Below are 19086 nucleotides of genomic sequence, written 5' to 3' on the forward strand. Positions count from 1 at the left end.
GCTCATAAGAGCCCAAATTGAACTCAAAATTGACCAAAAAATAACATAAATTTACCATAGATGTACGAATTCCACTTTGGCCATTTTCTAAACATTGCTCCTCCAACAAAAAAGAGGCTAAGTAGGCAAGGAGGAAAAAGGAATCTAAGAGTTTGAAGGCTGCCCTAGTTTCTTCTATTGATTAACAAATTCTTTTCCAAAATGGTACAATAGTAAATAAGATTAATAGTTTTAAATGACTTGTCAATCAATTACTCTTTGGCCCCGTTTAAATTGATGTAAAATGATTTCATGAAAAATAATTTTCGCATTTTCCTTTTTTAGTTTGTGAAGAGTTGGTAAACAATCTACAACCCTCCAAAAGCCCTAACATGTGTTACTATTTCAAATCTACATTGTGCTTCTGTTTATGCCCTCAAGCTATTTTTTATTTTTGAAATTGCCCTTGATGCTTGTTGACACTTGATTTCAGCATTTTACATCCTTAAAAAATGGGATTAAGCTATTTTCTTCCCTTCTCCATACCTCCTTTTTACTTCCCTCTCGTCTATCCTCATATTCCCACTCTTATTTTTGAATTTTCTTGAACTTTTCTTGTATGTCACCAAACGAGCAAGCCCCCATTATATCTTATATTAACAAATTGAAACCCTAAGGAAAAAGTGAGAAATAAAGGGCATTGTTAACCCTAAAGGGTAGGTATTTTACGTTTTCTTGCGAGCTTTCCCTTCCTCCATTGAAATTGCTAGTTGCTACATACTAGCTTAAGAAATTGAAATTTGATGATTCTCGATTAACAATAGATTGTGAAATTGAATTTTAACATCTAATAAGTGAATTTCGATAAAAAAATTCGCGGCCAATCTTCAACCTTGCAATTGAATTGCAGAGCTGCGAATTGGAAAATTACTTAACAAATTCCGAGAAATGCAGATGCTGCGAATTGGAGAATTATATTACTTGGCGAATTTCTCGAACTACTTGGCGAATTGCGAGAATTGCAGTTTCAGAGTTTTGTATAATGGATTCAACAGAACGGAGAACATAATTTATAGAAATGGGGGAACGGTAGAGAAACGGAGTCCTGCAGTACAGGATTTGAGGATCGGAGTTATGAATTGGGGGGTTAACGATCTTTAGACTGTTAACGATGGTGGTCAACAAATTACAAAACGACCTTTATTTTACTAAACAAAATGACGTCTATTGCCCCCATATTAACAGGTCTCGTTAATGTGCCTTATTAACGAGTATTTTCTCAGAGAAATTTAGCTTGGGACAAGAGAGAGAAGATCCTTAGTTTTGTCTTTATGTCAACGTCGTTGATGCCTAGTAATGAGAACAAATTAACTCTTGATAACTCTGTTTACATGATTTATTACTGAATTAACAATGATACCCCTAACAAAAAAACGAAAATGACAAACAAACCTTTATATTAACAACAAATATTAATATAGGGTATAAATTAGTATTTTCTCCAACCAAACGAAGTAAAAGTAATTTACAATAATAAATTTCCTTAAAAATATGTTTTCTATTGAAAAAGTTTCACATTAATCCAACACATGGCCAAAGGAAACTTGTATTTACCCAAGAATTTGAGGGAAAAAAAAGGAAATTGAATTTTCACCAAAAAAAATACTCCGTAATAGTAAAAGTAGAAGAGAGAGTGAACCTATTCCCAAACCATTCCATATTTCCTCTTTCCAGAACTTTAACGCTACTTTTTTTTTTTTTGTGAATAGTAAGTTAGTAACTATTTTTCTTCTAGGGTTTCTTTTCGTATTTTTGACCATCAAAATCATCTATTTCCTCTCAGAATTTGGGGATTTCAGCTGATTGAATTCAACCAGAGTTCAAATTAATCAACTATTTGCATTAATTTAGAGCTAATTCATTTCATTTGTGATGGATTCGAATAATTTGCCACCTGCTCAAAATGGAGCTCCACCTCCAATGAATGGTCACGATTGGCGGAGTCAACTTCTGCCGGAGTCTCGCGAACGAATTGTCAATAAGATGTGAGTTATTTTGTTACCAAACTTTATATTATACTTCGTATATATGTATATATATATATATATATATATTTTTTTTTATTATTAATTTTTTTTTTAATGAATTCTTGCAATTCGGCGAATTATGTGTGTTTGAGAATTGGGGTTTATATACAGAATTGTTGATTTAACTGTGTTTGGTTATTGAATGATATTAATCGATGTTATGGCTACTAAATTATTTTTTTTTATTGTTTTTTGCCGAGTGAATCAATGCTATTGGTAGTTTTTTTTTTTTTTTTTTTTTTTTTGATGCAAAAGAGGGGTAATCCCCGGGAAATAAAATCAATGCTATTGCTAGTAATGTTATTGATTTGGCAAATTTTTGTCTCGCTTTCTCGAAAATGGTTTTCGTTATGGATGTTTTCCTTTGATAGTTAGTGATGTTAAATCATTGATTTAAAGAGAAGTGACTAATAGAGGTGTCAATTTGGATGACCAAATCGGGTCTGATGAGGTCGGGTTGGGTCTAATTAATTTTTAAAGTTGAGTATGCTAAATTATAATGTCTACACAAGTCCAAATCTGAATCGGATCGTTTTCGGACCGGGTCAGGTCGGTGTGCTTTTGACACCTCTAGTGACTAACAAGAAGCTTTCTACATTAAACCAAATATTGAAACTTCGATATACTAATACTATTGTGCTTTGATTCTTGAGTTGAAGAGCTGCTTCTTATAAGTTTATGTATTATAATCAACTAAGAATTGGTTGTGAAGCTATTAATATAAAATCCTTTGCAATTGTAGACTGGAAACTTTGAAGAGACATCTCCCATATTCTGGCCAAGAAGGGCTGCAAGAACTCAAGCAGATCGCCGTAAGGTTTGAAGAAAAGATATATAGTGCTGCTACGAGCCAGGTATCTTATGCTTCTCAAGTGGTTGCTTATATCTTAATCTTGATAGTTTATTTTCAGCGGTTGGTTCTTCATATTTTAGACATTGTTGAAAATTATAGGGTATCATTGCTTGTTTCTTATTGTACTGCAATTTCAGTCTGATTATCTGAGGAAGATATCATTGAAGACGATCACAATGGAGGCACGATCTCATAATTCACTCCCCAATGTTTCGCCTTCCAACTCTTCTAGTATGAGCAGAAATCCCCAGGAAGGTAAACATATTTAGGAGGATTCTCTTTGTGTAGATTGTGTTTAAATCAAAGCATTGGTAATGGATGTCTATATAGGCAAGCTTGTCATTGATATATTGCCTAGATTTTCGAAGGTAAGGATTAAAAAAAAAACTACAAAATACAGAGGAACTAATTTCTTTATTTGTGTTGTTCATGTCTACGTGTTCTATGAATCTCTTCTACTTGGCTTGAGTTGCATATAGTGTGTTTTCTTGATATAGTTATATACTCTTTTGTATACGATAAGGAATCAGATCTTTTCTACTCTATTACTGACTGTCAATTATCTGTGCATTTTTCACTCACTTAGAAGATTTGCCAATTGATGATTTGTCAATTGATGAGGCAGAGCAGCCACCGCAAAGGCAGCAGCCGCAACACACTACACCAATTAATGAGGAGCACTGACATCGAACAATTAGGAAGATGACAAAATTATATTGTAATTACTTTGTATATAACTGAGAGGAGTGAACGAAAGAGGGCATTCAATTACTTTGTATTTTATGCCCTAGGAGATTGATCGCCTAAAGCGCTTATGTAGATTGGTAGGCTAAACGTCCTACCCTTGTGTCAAACGCTTCTTTTAGTTTATGCAAACAATTAAACTTTCCCTTTATTCCCGTCAAAAAAAAAAAAAAAAAAATCAATCCCTTTATTAGTGTTCTTGCTTGTTGAGTCATTTGTGAGCTGTGACTCAATTGAGTCTATTGCAGCGCTGCTAAAATCATACCTAGACATTTTTTAGTGTTGGTACTATGTTCAACAATTTCCAACAAAGGTGAATAATTTGGGTAGTAGACTAGTAGTAGTACCAATCACTCGTATTGATAGTTTGTGTTAGTTTTCAAATTTTTTGGGTACTAAATTGTTGGAGTTCTTGTGTTGAAATTATTTGATTATGAATAAGTAAGTATTGTTTATTTCTTTTTTATTATTATTATTATTTTTTTCTTTATTATTTGCTTAGATTGTTTTGGGAAGTTTGAGTATCTTACTTGATTTTGTATTAGTTTGCAACTTTTTAAGAATTTGAGTAGGTGGGTGATTCAAAGTTGTTATTGTAATAGTAAGTGATTCAGTGAGTTTAGTTTTTAGGTTCACAAGCCATTTTGGAAATAATGATCTTTGATCTAATCTAAGATAATTCATCTAATAGAATGTTTCATCCAACCTTCTAATGATAAATCATCGTGGGTTAGATGAAAGATCCTAACGTAATGAATCATTCTGAATTAGATCAACGAATATCATTATTCCAAAATGACTTGTGAGCCTAAAAACCTTACTGAATCACTTAAAATAGCAACTTTGAATCACCCAACTACTCAAAAAGTTGCGGACTAACACAAAACCAAAGAAGACATTTGCACTTCCCATAACAATCTTTGTGAATAAAAACCAACATTTACTTATTTATAATAAAAAAAACTTCACTGTTGTCAAAAAAGAGAGGAAAAAAAAAAAAAACTTCATTACCCAAAAACTTTGCATAATTTACTTTAAATATACGACAACATTGCTTTGAATTCAAATTACCGATGACATTTTTCAATTTAGCTACACCCTTATATGTTTCGGGCTTTCATAACCAAAATTAAAAAAGAGAAAAAGAAGCGCTAATTTTTGAAAAAACAAAAAAAATTATCATGACATGAATAAAAAAAAACCAATTTGATTTGCCAAACTCTTGGTTGCAAAATTCATAAATGGCATTGAAAATTTGCAACAATATTCGCAAGTCAAACCTGTATTTGAATCTTTTAGGATAAAAATACACTTCACTGTTCCTATATATATCATCCCATTTTTTTTACACTTATCCATGCATATTTAAAATTGTTTTTTTTTACAACCAAATATTTTAGATTGATAATACGTTTAGGATCTTGCTAACAGATGCCTCCGGAGCATTAGATTAACATTTATAATACTTCCTAAAGTGGTATGAGTGTTAATTTAGGAATGCATGACATAAACACACGTCGATCATTGTATTTAATGTTCGATTTAATTCAATATTCTAGTTTTAGTTATCTTATCCAACGCCTCTAGGGCGTTCGTTAGCTTTTACCATATCTTGATTTATTTTTAACTCTCTCATCTCCACTATATTATTGTATCTATCTCCTCACATGGTCCTGACTTTTTTTTTTTTCTTAAATATTCCACTTTTCTTACTTTAGTTTTTGTGAAGTATTCATGTAATATCAATTTTTGATTCCCAACAAACCCTAGTTACAAAATATTACGTAGTAACAAATTTAAATTAACTACCGTGGCGGTCAAAGTGTTGTAATAGAAAAAAAAAAAAAGAGAGAGAAATTAATAGGAATCTTCTACGGGAGAGCATAAAAAATTTGTTAACCAATTTCGGACCCCAAGCAGGTTTGGACCTGCCGGGTCTAGACCTAGAACCCATAATACCACAACCGGATCCGATTCTAATTTCTTGTAACTGGTTCCATCTCCGATTTCGGTTCTCATTTTTAAAACCCGATAAAATCCTAAAGCTAGTGTAGGCTGACAAGGTGTTACCCAGCAATCGTATTAAATACGAAGTAGCAAGACTTGAGAAGATGTTCTTCTTGTTTTTCCTTTATTTGACCATAATTTAAATCACCAATTTTCTCTCTCCTCTTCCTCCAAGAACTTCAACACCACCTTTCTTCTTCTAGGGTTTCCTTTCCAATTTCCGATCATCATTTTCATATGTTTCTTCCCAGAATTTGGGGATTTCAGCTGATTGAATTCAATTAGAGCTGCAACTAATCAATTATTTAAATTAATTAATAATTTATATCTGATTTATAGCAATGGATTCGAATAATTGGCGACCTGCTCAAAATGATGCTCCACCTCCAATGGATGGTGGCGACTGGCGGAGTCAACTTCTGCCGGAGTCCCGCCAACGAATTGTCAATAAGATGTGAGTTATATTGTTACCAAACTTTATATTATACTTCGTATCTATGTATTTTTTGTTTTGATGAATTTTGATGAATTGTTGCTATTCAGCGAATTCGATGTGTTTGAGAATTAGGGTTTATAAACAGAATTTTTGATGTAACTGTGTTAGGTTATTGAATGAGATTGATGTTATAGCTAGTAAATTCTGTGTGTTTTTTTTTGTTTCTTTACCGAGTGATGGAGGCTTTCAATGCTATTGGTAGTAATGTTATTAATTTGGCGAATTCAATTTTTTTAATTTAATATAAAAATATATATATGAAACGTTTATACATCAGTAATTGATTGAAAAATTGTTGGTATTTATTTTAATCTCTTGCTCTGCCCATGTTATTTTCATTATGTCACAAAAGAACCCTCCCCTATAAATGAGTTAGGGTGTAATTGAGTTGTTAGGAAAAGAGAAAGCTTAGTTTTTGTTTTTGGGCATTGAGAGTGGAAATTGTTTTGAGGCGAGTTAAAATATATTGAAGGGTGTTTTTCGATGTTCATGAATAAGTATGGTCTATGTTATGACACCCGACTCGCCAGAGAGTAAGTGTCAAGTGAAGTTTTGAAAGAGGAGAAATGAACAAAAATCCCCCAATTTTGTAATTGTGGTACTTTGAGACAGCTATGGAGCCTGAATGCATAAGGCTTTTTTTTTTTTTTTTTTTTTTTTTTTTTTTTTCTTCACTGGCGTGATGCACATTCACCATTATATTTGCCGGCATGAATGGATCTTCACCGTCGGCTCAACGACTAGCGTAGCATGTAGCTAGGGAGGGGGTAGAGAGAGGAAGTGGTTTTTATTTTTTTAGTGAGATTACTTGTTGGCTCATAAATTTTAAAGCCATTTACTCACGTGACTTCCCAAGTTGCCTTGCTACTGACTCACCTTTCTATCTTTATTGATTTTTTAGATGTAGCTCGAATCAAGGCTTTGTTCACCTCCTGAATAAAAAAGCAACAAAACATGTAGTATTTGCAATATATTTGTGGTGAAATTTAGACTAGTAATATTTTTTTGCATATGAAACATGTGGTGTAGTAATCATAATTTGTTGCATGTTCTTTTTTGTTTGATTGAAGATGATCGATCAAGTGATGTTCATTACTTCCAAATTGATTAATGTATAAGCATACTTATCCATAAAAATGAATATATATAAGAGCATCTTTGATTTCTCAATAGCCTGCTCTTAATAGTTAATAAAGTCATTTACAGCCCTTAAACATTTTCAAGGCAATTAGATTGCATTTAGCTCACTATATTAGGTACCTGTTCTTCTCATTAGAAATCCAATTCATTAAAGTGATTGCTCTGTAACTTTGAATATTTAGACATTCCATAATGGCTTTAGGGTTATATGTATAGTTGGTTCTGGATCGGCAAAATGTATGTATATGAGTACAAATGGAGGTTGGATGGGAACTTGAAGCTACCCGTGATGATGGATTAAACTTTACCAGCTTTGTGTCGAAGTTAGTGTTTATCAGGTGAAATTTGGTTAGTACTGTTACATTGGACGAGATGGGTACACTGTTTCTCTATTGATTCAACCAAGAAATCTTTACCTGTAGCAAAATTGGGGCACACATTTTGGAAAATGGTTTAAATAGCAGCTACCAGGTCTATATTTTATGGATGATTTCCTTTGATAGTGGGTAATGTAAAAAATTGGAATTTTTAGGTCAAAATTATGGAATTTTTCACATAATAGCCAAGTCGGACGCTTGGACATGTACCCGTGTCGGACATGGTACCCGAGTGACCGAGTCCATGTAACATAAAATACAATTATATCACTAAAATATTAGCAGTTGTTTATGAAATAACTAAGGCTAGTGCCAATAGTTGACCAGTATAAAAAGAAAGAAATTGAAGCTGACAGATCATGGTAATACAAGAACGTATGCAGAACTACTATTGGTTAGTACCAATACTCCAGATTCTTGTGATTTTTGCACAGGGTCACTACCTTTAATGTCCTAGCTGAACCATGATTATTGGTTTTAATACCTTGTAATATATTATTGCGGACGAATGAATCAACAGCTAAAAGCCCATTGTAGGAACACTATCCCCATTCATTTTTATAGGTGGATATAATTTTGAATCACTTTGCTGTAGCCACCAGGTTCACCAATGTAGGCCATCAAATCACACTTGCTTCCTAAAAGTTTTAGATCCCTTTTGAGAAATGCTGTAATTTTTTTAGGTGAATGTAATTCTTTTCGTTAAGTTATTCTGTGAAAATGAAATGTGCTTAAACATGGTTTATAATAGTAGATACTTGTACATGGTGAATGCTAGATTCTTGACATTGTAGTAGCAACTACCTCTGATTCTGAGTTATTCTACTGCTAAAGTTGCTTCTGTAAATTACTTCATTGTCAGCGTGATCTTTATTGAAGTTTTAACTTTATTTTCTAATATTTGTTGGCCATGAGGGGAAACAGTCAAATGTGGTATATGTTATAACCATTTGGTATAGTAGCGTACTTTGATTCGAGAGTTGAAAGGGCTACTTCTTATAGGTTTCTGTATTATAATTAGGGGTGAGCGTAGCAGGGTACCCTGTAAAAATTTCAGGAATCGGAACTGGAACCTGTTGCAACAGGTTCTTAAAAATAGGACCCGGAACCGGAACCGGTTCAACAGGTTCCTAAAAATTGGGAAGCGGAACCGGAATCCGCAGGTTCCGGTTCCGGAACAGGGTACCCTGTCTTTCAAAGTAAGCTTAATAGTAATTTGATTGTCTACCTAGAATATTTAATACAAAATTACAAATACTTATATTAATACCATTAATTAAACCTTTGAGAGTAAGATGAAATTGAATAAGGGGAGAGAGAGAGGTGGGTGACGGCTTTTATACAATTTTGATTGTCTTCTTATAGGGTACCCTGTTAGTTAAGGTTCCGAGTCCAAAATTTTATTACCCGGAACCGGAACCGGAACCGGAACCGGAACCTGATGCAACAGGTTTCCAATTTTATTGCCAGGAACCGGAACTTGATCTACAGGTTCCGGTCAGAATTTTTGCTCACCCCTAATTATAATCAACTAAGAATTGGTTGTGATATTATTTAATTGATATCCTTTGCAATTGTAGAATGGAAACTTTGAAGAGACATCTCCCATTTTCTGGCCAAGAAGGGCTGCAAGAACTTAAGCAGATTGCCATAAGATTTGAAGAAAAGATATATAGTGCTGCTACGAGCCAGGTATCTTATGCAACTCAAGTGGTTGCTTATCTCTTAATCTTGATAGTTAATTTTTTGCGTTTGGTCTTCACATTTTAGACATTGTTGACAATCCTTGGGTATCACTTTTTATTTCTTCTTGTACTGCAATTTCAGTCTGATTATCTGAGGAAGATATCATTGAAGATGCTCACAATGGAGTCAAAATCTCAGAATTCACTCCCCAATGCTTTGCCTTCCAACACTTCTGGTATGAGCAGAAATCCTCAGGATTCAGGTATTCATATTTAGAAGAATTATTCTTTTTTGTGTAGATTGTGTTAAGTCAAAATATTGTTTATTGGTGCCTATATTTGCAAGCTTATCATTGATCCCCCCTGCCACCCCCCCCCCCCCCCCCCCCCTCTTTTTTTTTTTTTTTTTCTTTTCCTGGTTTTTGCTTAGTTTCTCCAAGGTAGCTTTTTAATGTACTTTTTTTGGAATATTTTTTCTTAGTAGGATAATAAAGATCAGAACTTGTTGCTTTTCGATTGATGAAAAAGGATATACTGACAGTCAATAATTTCATTAGTTGCATCTGTGGATCATATGAAGTAAATCTTGTATTCTCTCAACTTGTTTTTGGCTTGTCTTCTGCTTTTCAAATCAGAATAAAGGAATTTTACGTCTCGTTGAATGATGATAACTGAACAACTTAGTGTATTGCCCTCCCACACTAAGCATATTCCGGTATTCCCCGACCCCTCTGAAAAAAAAAAAAAAAATCTGAAGGCTCAAGCATCTGTTGAAATAGTTATGAAAGCCATGATTACTTTGTTTAGGAGAGCAAGGTCATGCGTCTATGGCCTAAACTTTCATGCATATTATAGAATAGACTCATAGTCTTGTTCTCCTAAACTTTTCTACCCTGTTTCCCATGTATATAAGTCCTCTTTCTCTTGTTTGTTTCAGTGAAACGTGGTCATAAGCCACTTCACGAATTTGAGAATCACTCTATGCAGTTACTCAGTATATCTTACTTTGGCTGACATAGGGGCTCCATACTTTCTGTAATTCAATAATATTCAATGTTGAGCTAATTCTTTCATAATCTTGTATTGTCTGCTTGTTTTTGTGGTCTGCAGAGTAATTTGGTAATACCCTGGTTTATCATATCATATATGCAACTGTAATAAGACTACCATCTGATAATGTTCAATGTATTCTTGACGCTACCAAAGTTCTTTTTGTGAGGTCATGACAGTGTTTAGACTGTTTTAGGTGATTCTAGTGGATATTTGTAGTTTGTGCACTGCTAAAATCATATCTTAGTGTTTGTTTGTACTAAATTCTACTATTTACAAACAAAAAAAAAAAAAAAAAAAAAAAAAAAGAAAAGAAAAGAAAACAAAAAATCTAGAGCGAATAAATGAATAATGGCTGCATATACCATGATTCTTACTGCTACTAGTGTAGGAATCTGTTATCCTCCACTGTGGCTGTTGCTATCTTCTCTGGAAATTGTCATTCAAACTCACTAAACCTTCTGAGATTAGTGACAAATGTGTTTATAACTTAACCCACTCACTTGTCCACTTATGTTTTTTTTTTCCTTTTCTCAGTACCTTCTCAAAATATGCAGTCCCAAGTGCAGAATCAGAGTCAATCTGTTCCCCATCAGATGGCGTCTAATCAGTCTCAAGCCCGGCAGCAGATTTTAGCTCAGAATATGCAAAACAACATAGGTTCTACAGGCATGCAAACTACTGCCAGCTTGCCAAATTCTTTGCCATCTGTTAATGGATTGGCACAGAACATGCCAAATGTTCCTCAGAATACCAACGTGCAGAGTATTTCTGGCATCTCACAAAACTCAATGGGAAATACGATGAATCAGGCAGTTTCATCCACTATGTTTACAAATGCCCAAAGGCAGTTGCAAGGTCGACAACATACCCAACAGGTTGCTTCCCAGCAGCAGCAGCAGTCCCAAAATAATTCACAATACATGTACCAGCAACAATTGCAGCAACAGATAATGAAGCAGAAGTTACAACCGGGAAATATTCAACAACCAATTATGCAGACATCATTACAGCAACAACCACCACCATCACAGCAACAACAAACACCATCACAGTCTCAGCAAAACTTGCTACAGGCTAATCAGCAACCGATCATGCAAACCTCATCTGTTATGCAGCCTTCTATGATATCTGGGTTACAGCAAAACCAACAATCTTCTATTCAACAGCCAGGTCAGTCTGTGCTTCAGCAGCATCAACAGTCAGTGGCCAGGCAGCAACAACAGTCGCAGCAACAGCCACAACAGACTCCTATAATTCAGCAACAGCAAACGCAGTTATCCCAGCAATCAATGATGACATCCCAGGGACAACAGCAGCAGCAGTTAATGGGACAGCAACCAAACGCTGCCAATATGCAACAAAATCAACTGATTGGCCAACAGAGTAATATCTCTGATATGCAGCAGCAACAGCAGCAGAGACTGTTGGGACAGCAGAATAATCTTCAAAATATGCCATCACATCAGAACATGCAGCAGCAACATATGATGAGTCAACAAAGCAATCTCTCAAACATGCATCAGCAACAATTAGGGCATCAAAGTCATGCTGGGGGACTTTCACAGCAGCAATTGATGGGAACACAGTCGGGGAATGCTAACATGCAGTCAAATCAACACTCAGCTCACATGATGCAACAACCCAAGGCTGCGGCTCCGCAACAGAATCAAAATGCTCCTTTATTGCCAAGTGGTGGGCAGCCAGCACAGCCACAATCACAGTCACAGCAGCAATTGATGTCACAGCTCCAATCTCAGTCAGGTCTACAACAGCAACTGGGTTTGCAGCAGCAGACAAATTCCGTTCAACATAATATGCAGCCTCGGATGCAAAATCCAAATTCTTTGCTTCAGCAGCAAAATATGATTGATCAGCAAAAGCAGTTCCAACCACAAAGAGCTCCTCCCGAGGCACCATCAAGTATTTTTCTTCTTACCTTAATTATCTTCTGTGATGGTTTTTGATCGTAATTTTTTCCCCTATATGCTATCTTCTTGCTTTTATGCATGAACTACTATGCATTGAGAAATTTATGCCTTCTATTTTCTCTTCTACAGCTTGTGCAATATTCTTCTGCATGTAATTTTTGTTCTACATTGAGTACTTTGAAGGATAGTATCTATACTTTTTTCTCACCAAATAATCTTAGTGTTTCCTCTTGTTTAACATGGTGCCTACTCTGCCTAGAGCTTGCAGGATCTATTACACATTTAGACAGGTTAATTTAATTTAACATGGTGCCTACTCTGCCTACTTCTGCATTTAATTTTTGTTCTACATTGAGTAATTTCATGTTGTATTGGTTGCTGTCTCTGAATGTTCTCACTGTTGTTAGGTAGGTTAGTAAGTATTTTAATGGTCCTTACTTGCTGATGCTTCCATGCTTTGGATGTATGCTTTAGGAGAAAACATTAGTGCTTCATATCTTTTATAGTTCTTGTCTTCTGATGCTATATCTCTGTTTTTGGGGTTTAATTAATTTCACTTTTCCATCATCGTATCCAACTTATTTAGATTCTGTAGTCCTTGTGTATTAGCTAACACTAATGCCTTTTAAATAGGTTCTTTGGATTCCACTGCTCAGACTGATAGTACAAGTGTTGGTGACTGGCAAGAAGAGGTCTATCAAAAGGTGACTATTTACCTCCCCCTGCTGATTTTCTGCTATAATTTGGTTTTCAAATCTATATTGTGAATTCTTTACTCCTTATATTCTGAAATAAGTTCATCTTCACGTTTACACTGATTTTAAGAATGTCATGTGACTTGATGTGAGTGGAACACTTTCCCCTTCACATAGCCTTAGCAAAAGTCATGTATTACTCCAGTGTCCAATTAGTGAAAGGTGTGTACGTTTGTGTGTTATGATTGGAGGTAGACAGAAGGGTGGGGGGGGGGGGGGGTTGATGTTAGACCCAAAACATCAAGGACACTTATAAAATTCTACATAAGCAAGAAAAATTCATTAAGCACATTGAACAAAAAGAAAATCTCAGAACTAAAATCAAGTTGCATGCCATGTTAGAAAAATCAGGAACCAATTAAAGTTGAAGGAAATAAAAAAACATTGGAAATTACGAACTCTTGTATACTATATTAATGCTAGAAAACCATAACAGAGCTGGGAAAAAAAGGTACATCACCTATGTTTGTGTCAGCAGAATCAGAGAAGAGTGTTGCGTTGCTTTTCTGCGTCTCTCTTCCAATCTTGTGCAGTAAATTGGGTTTTGAACCTTGAGAAGAACTGGTAGGAATTTGGTAGAAATGAAGTAGGGTTGGGGGGGGGGGGGGGGGGCTTAGTGCTTGACGCCCTACAGTATCAGATTCCAATGCCAAATTTTCCCTCCAAACAATATAAAGGAATGAAAGCCATTGCATTTCAAATATCCCAACCGCAAGCACCCTAAATAAAAATAGAAGACATCCCAACAAATAATTTGGAACTTCGTATTGGGATGGAGGGGATACTTAAAACTTGGAAGTCTATAAAATGTGGGGTTGGAGTTACCTTATTAATTCGCTATAGGAGATTTTTAGTCAGTGGTTTTGTAATATTTTTCTGGTTGGCAATACCTTATTAAAAAAAAAAAAAAAACGGTTGTCTCACTGAGTTCTATATGCTTTTATGTTTTTTGAAGGTGCGAAAAGCCGAAAACATAATATATGCGATAACATGATGAAAGTGTTTCTTCTTGGTATATGCTTTCACTTTTTTCTTGCTTTGTTTGTTCTGTGGCTGATGCTTTTGAATAGTTTCTAAAATAAGGTGCTGATCATTATCTTCTTGGGTGATGATTGACAGATTAAAGCTATGAAGGACATGTACTTTGCAGATCTTAATGAGATGCACCAAAAAATTTCTATGAAACTACAACAGGTATCTGACCTTCTAATTATGAAATCTAATTGAGGTTTATTTTTTTTATTATATATTTTTATCTTTGCTAATCTTATTGCCATGTGTGTCCTATTACCATGTGAAACCTGATCAAGATATGATATGTGCCCAAGATTTAACTAGTCCATTTCCCATCTTGTTAAGGATCAATATACTCTTGGCTTTTTTCTGCTTAACGTATTATTATTTTTTTCAAAATTAAGTTGCATTGCACTTTAAGGGATATTCACCTTTTTTTTGCAGAAGAATTGTCTATCAGCTGTTGTTACTTTTTGCTAAGTTGATTCTAATAATTTCACTTGTAACAGCATGAATCTCTCCCTCAACAACCAAAGATGGACCAGGTGGAGAAGCTTAGAATATTTAAAAATATGTTGGAGAGGTTAATGCAAGTTTTACAAATAGCGAAGAACAGTATTCTACCAACTCATAGAGAGAAATTGCCATCATTTGAGAAGCAGATTGTTGGGTTACTTAGTACAAACAGGCCTAGGAGGCCAATTCAACCAGGGCAAATCCTCCCTCCTCAGATGCAGAATTTGCAACCAGCACAGCAGCCTCATTCTCAAATTTCTCAAGCACAATCACATGGGGTCGGTGTCAATCCGCAGATGCAGTCTATGAATCTACAAGGTTCTGCTGCCACAATGCAACAGAACAATGTGCCGAGCTTGCAGCATGGTTCAGTCCCATCTTTATCTGGTGTCACATCCTCGCAGCAGAGCATGGCGAGTTCATTACAGGCCAATCCCAATATAGATTCTGGACAGGGAAGTGCTCCTAGTCCTATGCAGCAAGTTGCAATATCGTCTTTGCAGCAGAATCCGGTTAGTGCTCCTCAGCAGGCAAATGTTAATTCGTTGCAATCACAGAATGGAGTCGGTATGTTACAGCCGAACATTAACTCTCATCAATCAAATTCAACTATGCTCCAAAACCAGCAACTGAAGCAGCATCAGGAGCAGCAAATTCTGCAAAACCAGCAATTTAACAAGCAGTTCCAGAATAGGCATATGCAACAGCAGCTGATACAAAAGCAGCAGCTGTACCAACAGCAACAGCAGTTACAACAAGCAAAACAACAACAACAAGCTTCACAAATTTCAGCTCATCAGATGCCTCTACTGCATCAAAATGATGTAAATGACAAGATGAGACAGGGGTTAAGATCAGGTGCTTTCCCTCAGCATCTCTCATCAGCTCAGCGGTTTGCACATCAGCAGTTAAAGCCCGGGGCTTCTTTCTCTGTTGCTTCACCTCAATTGTTTCAGGCAGTGTCGCCACAAATCAACCAGAATTCCCCGCAAATTGATCAGCAAAATCTGCAATCTATCTCTAAAGGTGGAACCCCTTTGCAATCAGCTAACTCACCCTATGTTCCTTCTCCGTCAACCCCCTTGGCGCCATCTCCTATGCCTGGTGATGCTGAGAAACCTGCTGTTTCCTCACTCTCAAATGCTGCAAATATTGGAAATCAACAAAGTGGTGCACCTGCTGCTACACAATCTCTTTCAATTGGAACTCCTGGGATATCGCCGTCTCCTTTGTTTGAGTGTGCTGGGCCAGATGGTGCTCATGGTAATAACTCTGCAGTTGTTTCTGGGAAATCCAGTTTAACAGAGCAACCACTTGATCGCTTGTTGAAAGCTGTAAGTAGTTTGGCTTATTTGTTTCTCACAAGTAAGGAAATGCTTCTTCTGTTTTTATTACTTGCAACAGACCTTGGCACACTATTTGAGAAAGTGATTAGAAAAGGTAAATGGACAAATTAATAAAATTAAACCTTAACAACTTTACACTTTCTTCTTATTGGTGGTAAACTTATTTCAGTTAATTTGTCCAATTACCTAGTCTAATGTCGTCATTAAAGTGCATGCCAAAGTGTTGTTTTGCAAGTAAAAAGAAGCGGAGGGAGTATGTCTTGGTTTATGGAGAAAAAAAAAAGATTTTCATGGATAATTTATTTTTTGTTTATAATTTTTTTAACAGGTAAAGTCAATATCCCCTAAAGCATTAAATGCATCAGTCTGTGACATTGGTTCAGTTGTCAGCATGATTGATCGTATTGCTGGATCAGCTCCTGGTAATGGTTCTAGAGCTACAGTTGGTGAGGACTTAGTGGCCATGACAAAGTGTCGCTTGCAAGCTAGAAATTTTCAAACCCAAGATGGAAGTACGGGAACAAAAAGAATGCGCCGGTATACTAGTGCAATGCCCTTAAATGTTACAGCAACTATTGGCAGCATGAATGATAACTTCATGCAATTCACTGGATCTGAGACATCTGATCTAGAGTCAACTGCAACATCTAATGTCAAGAAGGCCAGACTTGAGGTAATGTTTGTGTTGTATTGACGATTATAGTGTGGTTTTGTTTGTTCTAAATATGCCGAAATGGATATTGGATGGGGATGTTTTTTCACACTTTCTTTATCATCCTTCCGCCATCTTTATTTACTTGTCATTTGCTGTGAAAGCCAAATTTTTCAGTAAACATCATTTATTATATTGCTTTCCCGTATTCTTTTGCATTTCAACAAAGCACAGTTTCCCACCATAATTAAATTAAATGCTTAATTATATCAGTATAAATAATTGACCAGTATTTTGGGACATTCTATAAAAGGAAATATGACGTTCTTCCAAGGATGAGGGAATTATTAAACATTGGGACATTTTTCGTTGGAAAGATGATGTAGGCTTTCAGAGTTTCAGGATCCGGAGTGGAGTAGATTCCTAGTTGAACAAATATGTTTATTTTGAGACTATAATGTTTCAAGATAGTACGCTATGTGGGTAAATGGTATATTGAAGTACCAAGTCCTCCCAACTGTGCATTCTTTTTGTCTTAATGAACTGATCATGTGTGATGCACTTATGCGGTTATGCCCACTATTCATCTGTCTCTTTGGATATAAATGATTGGTAAATTATTCTTATGTTAGTTGTGACTTGTGATATGAGTTATTATGATTGCTTTAATAGTTTAACCTGCAAAGTGCAAATTGAGACTACTGGAAGATTTTTGATATGGGTATTTGTTTAGGCCTCTCCGTTTAAGAGCTCGATGGTTATTTCAATTTGTTATAGTTAAGATTTATGATTTGTTTTGCAGGTTAATCATGCCCTTTTGGAAGAAATCAGAGAAATTAATGACCGTCTTATAGATACTATTGTTGATGTCAGTGATGAAGATGTGGATCCTTCGGTAGCAGCTTCAGCTTCTGAAGGCAGTGAAGGAACCATTGTCAGGTGCTCTTTTAGTGCTGTATCTCTAAGTCCAGACTTGAAGTCGCACTACACTTCAGCCCAGATGGTAAGTTCTTTTAACTCATTTTTAACAATAATATACCATTATGGCATTTTATCATTTTCTCTTTGTGACTTTATTGCTCTTTTTTTAATTATTTATTTTTTATGCAGTCACCAATTCAACCATTGAGATTGCTGGTTCCTGTAAATTATCCAAATTGTTCCCCCATTTTGTTGGACAAGTTACCAGTTGATGTTAGGTGAGCTTTAACAGATCTTAGCTTTCTTGTATTCTGGTGTCTTTTCACCACTTTACCTATGTAGGCTGATGAGTATCTCTTCTATTGGATTAATTAAGGTGGCAAATATACAATAGGTTCACCAAACATATTCATCTTGGCCGGTTGTCTTGTATTTGATTTTTAACAATATATTTCACCATTAACAATTGCATAAAGCACATAAAGACGGTAACTAATAACTCCTTAATGACAATAATAGTTCCTGTATGGTGCACAAGCTACTTAGTTGTGGTCTAATTATCTCAAATACAATTCGTGAATAGATTATGCATTTTGGGTATGTTTGCCTCTTTTCAATAGTCATTATGGTGAAAAAAAACCCAGTCAAATTATTATGTTATCCAGTAATTTGAGATTTAAATGTTCCATTGTCATTTTGTAGTAATGAGTATGAAGATCTTTCAGTGAAGGCAAAGTCAAGATTTAGCATCTCTCTTCGTAGTCTTTCTCAGCCAATGTCTCTCAAGGCGATAGCAAGGACATGGGATGATTGTGCTCGGGCTGTCATTTGTGAGTATGCACAACAGAATGGTGGAGGGACCTTCAGTTCAAAGTATGGAACTTGGGAAAATTGTTTAAGCGCTGCTTGATCTTCTATACCTTCAAAGTTCAAGCCTGGGTTAAAATTTTCCAGAGCCCTAGACTTGAAAATCATTTTGTTGCAGGAGACTTAGACCAAAGCTTGAAGTTTGTGAATAGAATGTGCAAGCCAAACAAGTCCTTTGAGGGTAGTCTATAACTGTTCATATATTGTATTTATTTGTCTATTGTTACACTACCCAAAATCCAAGATCCGACTGCTGGAAGATCTGTGCTTGAGTCTCATTACTCTAGGGTTGGATTTCTCTTCCATCCTCCTGTGATAGAAGCCTCCAAACTCAGTAAATTTGTATAAAAAGAAAAGTTTGCTGGGGGCTACTTGAATCGAATAATGGTAGTGAATACTTGTAGCATTCGCTTTATGGTATCCTAGTGGCTTTTAACTATATATGTTTGATGGTTGAGTTAACCATTTATTACAATGCCGGTATACTACGGGTATAGTATGAATGTAATGAAAAACTTGGCCATTGTGAAGGAATCAAGGAGTTTATCGATGCTCGTCTTCCACCCACCAAAGCCTCAGTACAAGCCAACTAGCCCAAGGGAGATCTTGCCAGTCAACCTGCAGCTCTACCAGACATCCCTAAAATCACAAACTTGATTTTTGGGA

General features: G+C 35.7%; 2 protein-coding genes across 3 annotated transcripts; both read left to right on the top strand.

Moving 5' to 3' along the window:
- Positions 1-1713: 1713 nt before the first annotated feature.
- Positions 1714-3814, top strand: LOC145584694 (mediator of RNA polymerase II transcription subunit 15a-like). Its single transcript, XM_081641501.1, has 4 exons — positions 1714-2024; positions 2809-2920; positions 3057-3174; positions 3506-3814. Exons 1-4 carry the CDS (start codon positions 1912-1914, stop codon positions 3601-3603), a joined length of 441 nt encoding a protein of 146 aa, XP_081497627.1. The 5' UTR covers positions 1714-1911; the 3' UTR covers positions 3604-3814.
- A 1962-nt stretch (positions 3815-5776) lies between these two features.
- On the top strand, positions 5777-18859 carry LOC145586096 (mediator of RNA polymerase II transcription subunit 15a-like). Of its 2 annotated transcripts, none has more exons than XM_081642834.1 (11): positions 5777-6124; positions 9264-9375; positions 9511-9604; positions 10956-12341; positions 12983-13053; positions 14224-14298; positions 14628-15968; positions 16309-16653; positions 17435-17635; positions 17743-17831; positions 18256-18859. In XM_081642834.1, exons 1-11 carry the CDS (start codon positions 6012-6014, stop codon positions 18461-18463), a joined length of 4035 nt encoding a protein of 1344 aa, XP_081498960.1. In that variant the 5' UTR covers positions 5777-6011; the 3' UTR covers positions 18464-18859. The 2 variants fall into 2 exon arrangements, with proteins under 2 accessions (XP_081498960.1, XP_081498959.1); XM_081642833.1 differs by having other exon boundaries at positions 5778-6124; positions 9511-9631.
- The last annotated feature ends 227 nt before the right edge of the window (positions 18860-19086 follow it).

The sequence above is a fragment of the Chenopodium album genome, chromosome 16 (genome assembly GCF_948465745.1).
Source record: "Chenopodium album chromosome 16, dcCheAlbu1.1, whole genome shotgun sequence".
NCBI classification, from domain to species: domain Eukaryota; kingdom Viridiplantae; phylum Streptophyta; class Magnoliopsida; order Caryophyllales; family Amaranthaceae; genus Chenopodium; species Chenopodium album.

Bases quoted from the DNA above. Each gene is read 5' to 3' on its own strand.
- LOC145586096 (XM_081642833.1), top strand. From the start codon at position 6,012: ATGGATTCGAATAATTGGCGACCTGCTCAAAATGATGCTCCACCTCCA. The intron at 6,125-9,263 runs GTGAGTTATATT...TTGCAATTGTAG, and splicing joins CAACGAATTGTCAATAAGAT to AATGGAAACTTTGAAGAGAC. The intron at 9,376-9,510 runs GTATCTTATGCA...CTGCAATTTCAG, and splicing joins ATAGTGCTGCTACGAGCCAG to TCTGATTATCTGAGGAAGAT.
- LOC145584694 (XM_081641501.1), top strand. From the start codon at position 1,912: ATGGATTCGAATAATTTGCCACCTGCTCAAAATGGAGCTCCACCTCCA. The intron at 2,921-3,056 runs GTATCTTATGCT...CTGCAATTTCAG, and splicing joins ATAGTGCTGCTACGAGCCAG to TCTGATTATCTGAGGAAGAT. The intron at 3,175-3,505 runs GTAAACATATTT...TCACTCACTTAG, and splicing joins GAGCAGAAATCCCCAGGAAG to AAGATTTGCCAATTGATGAT.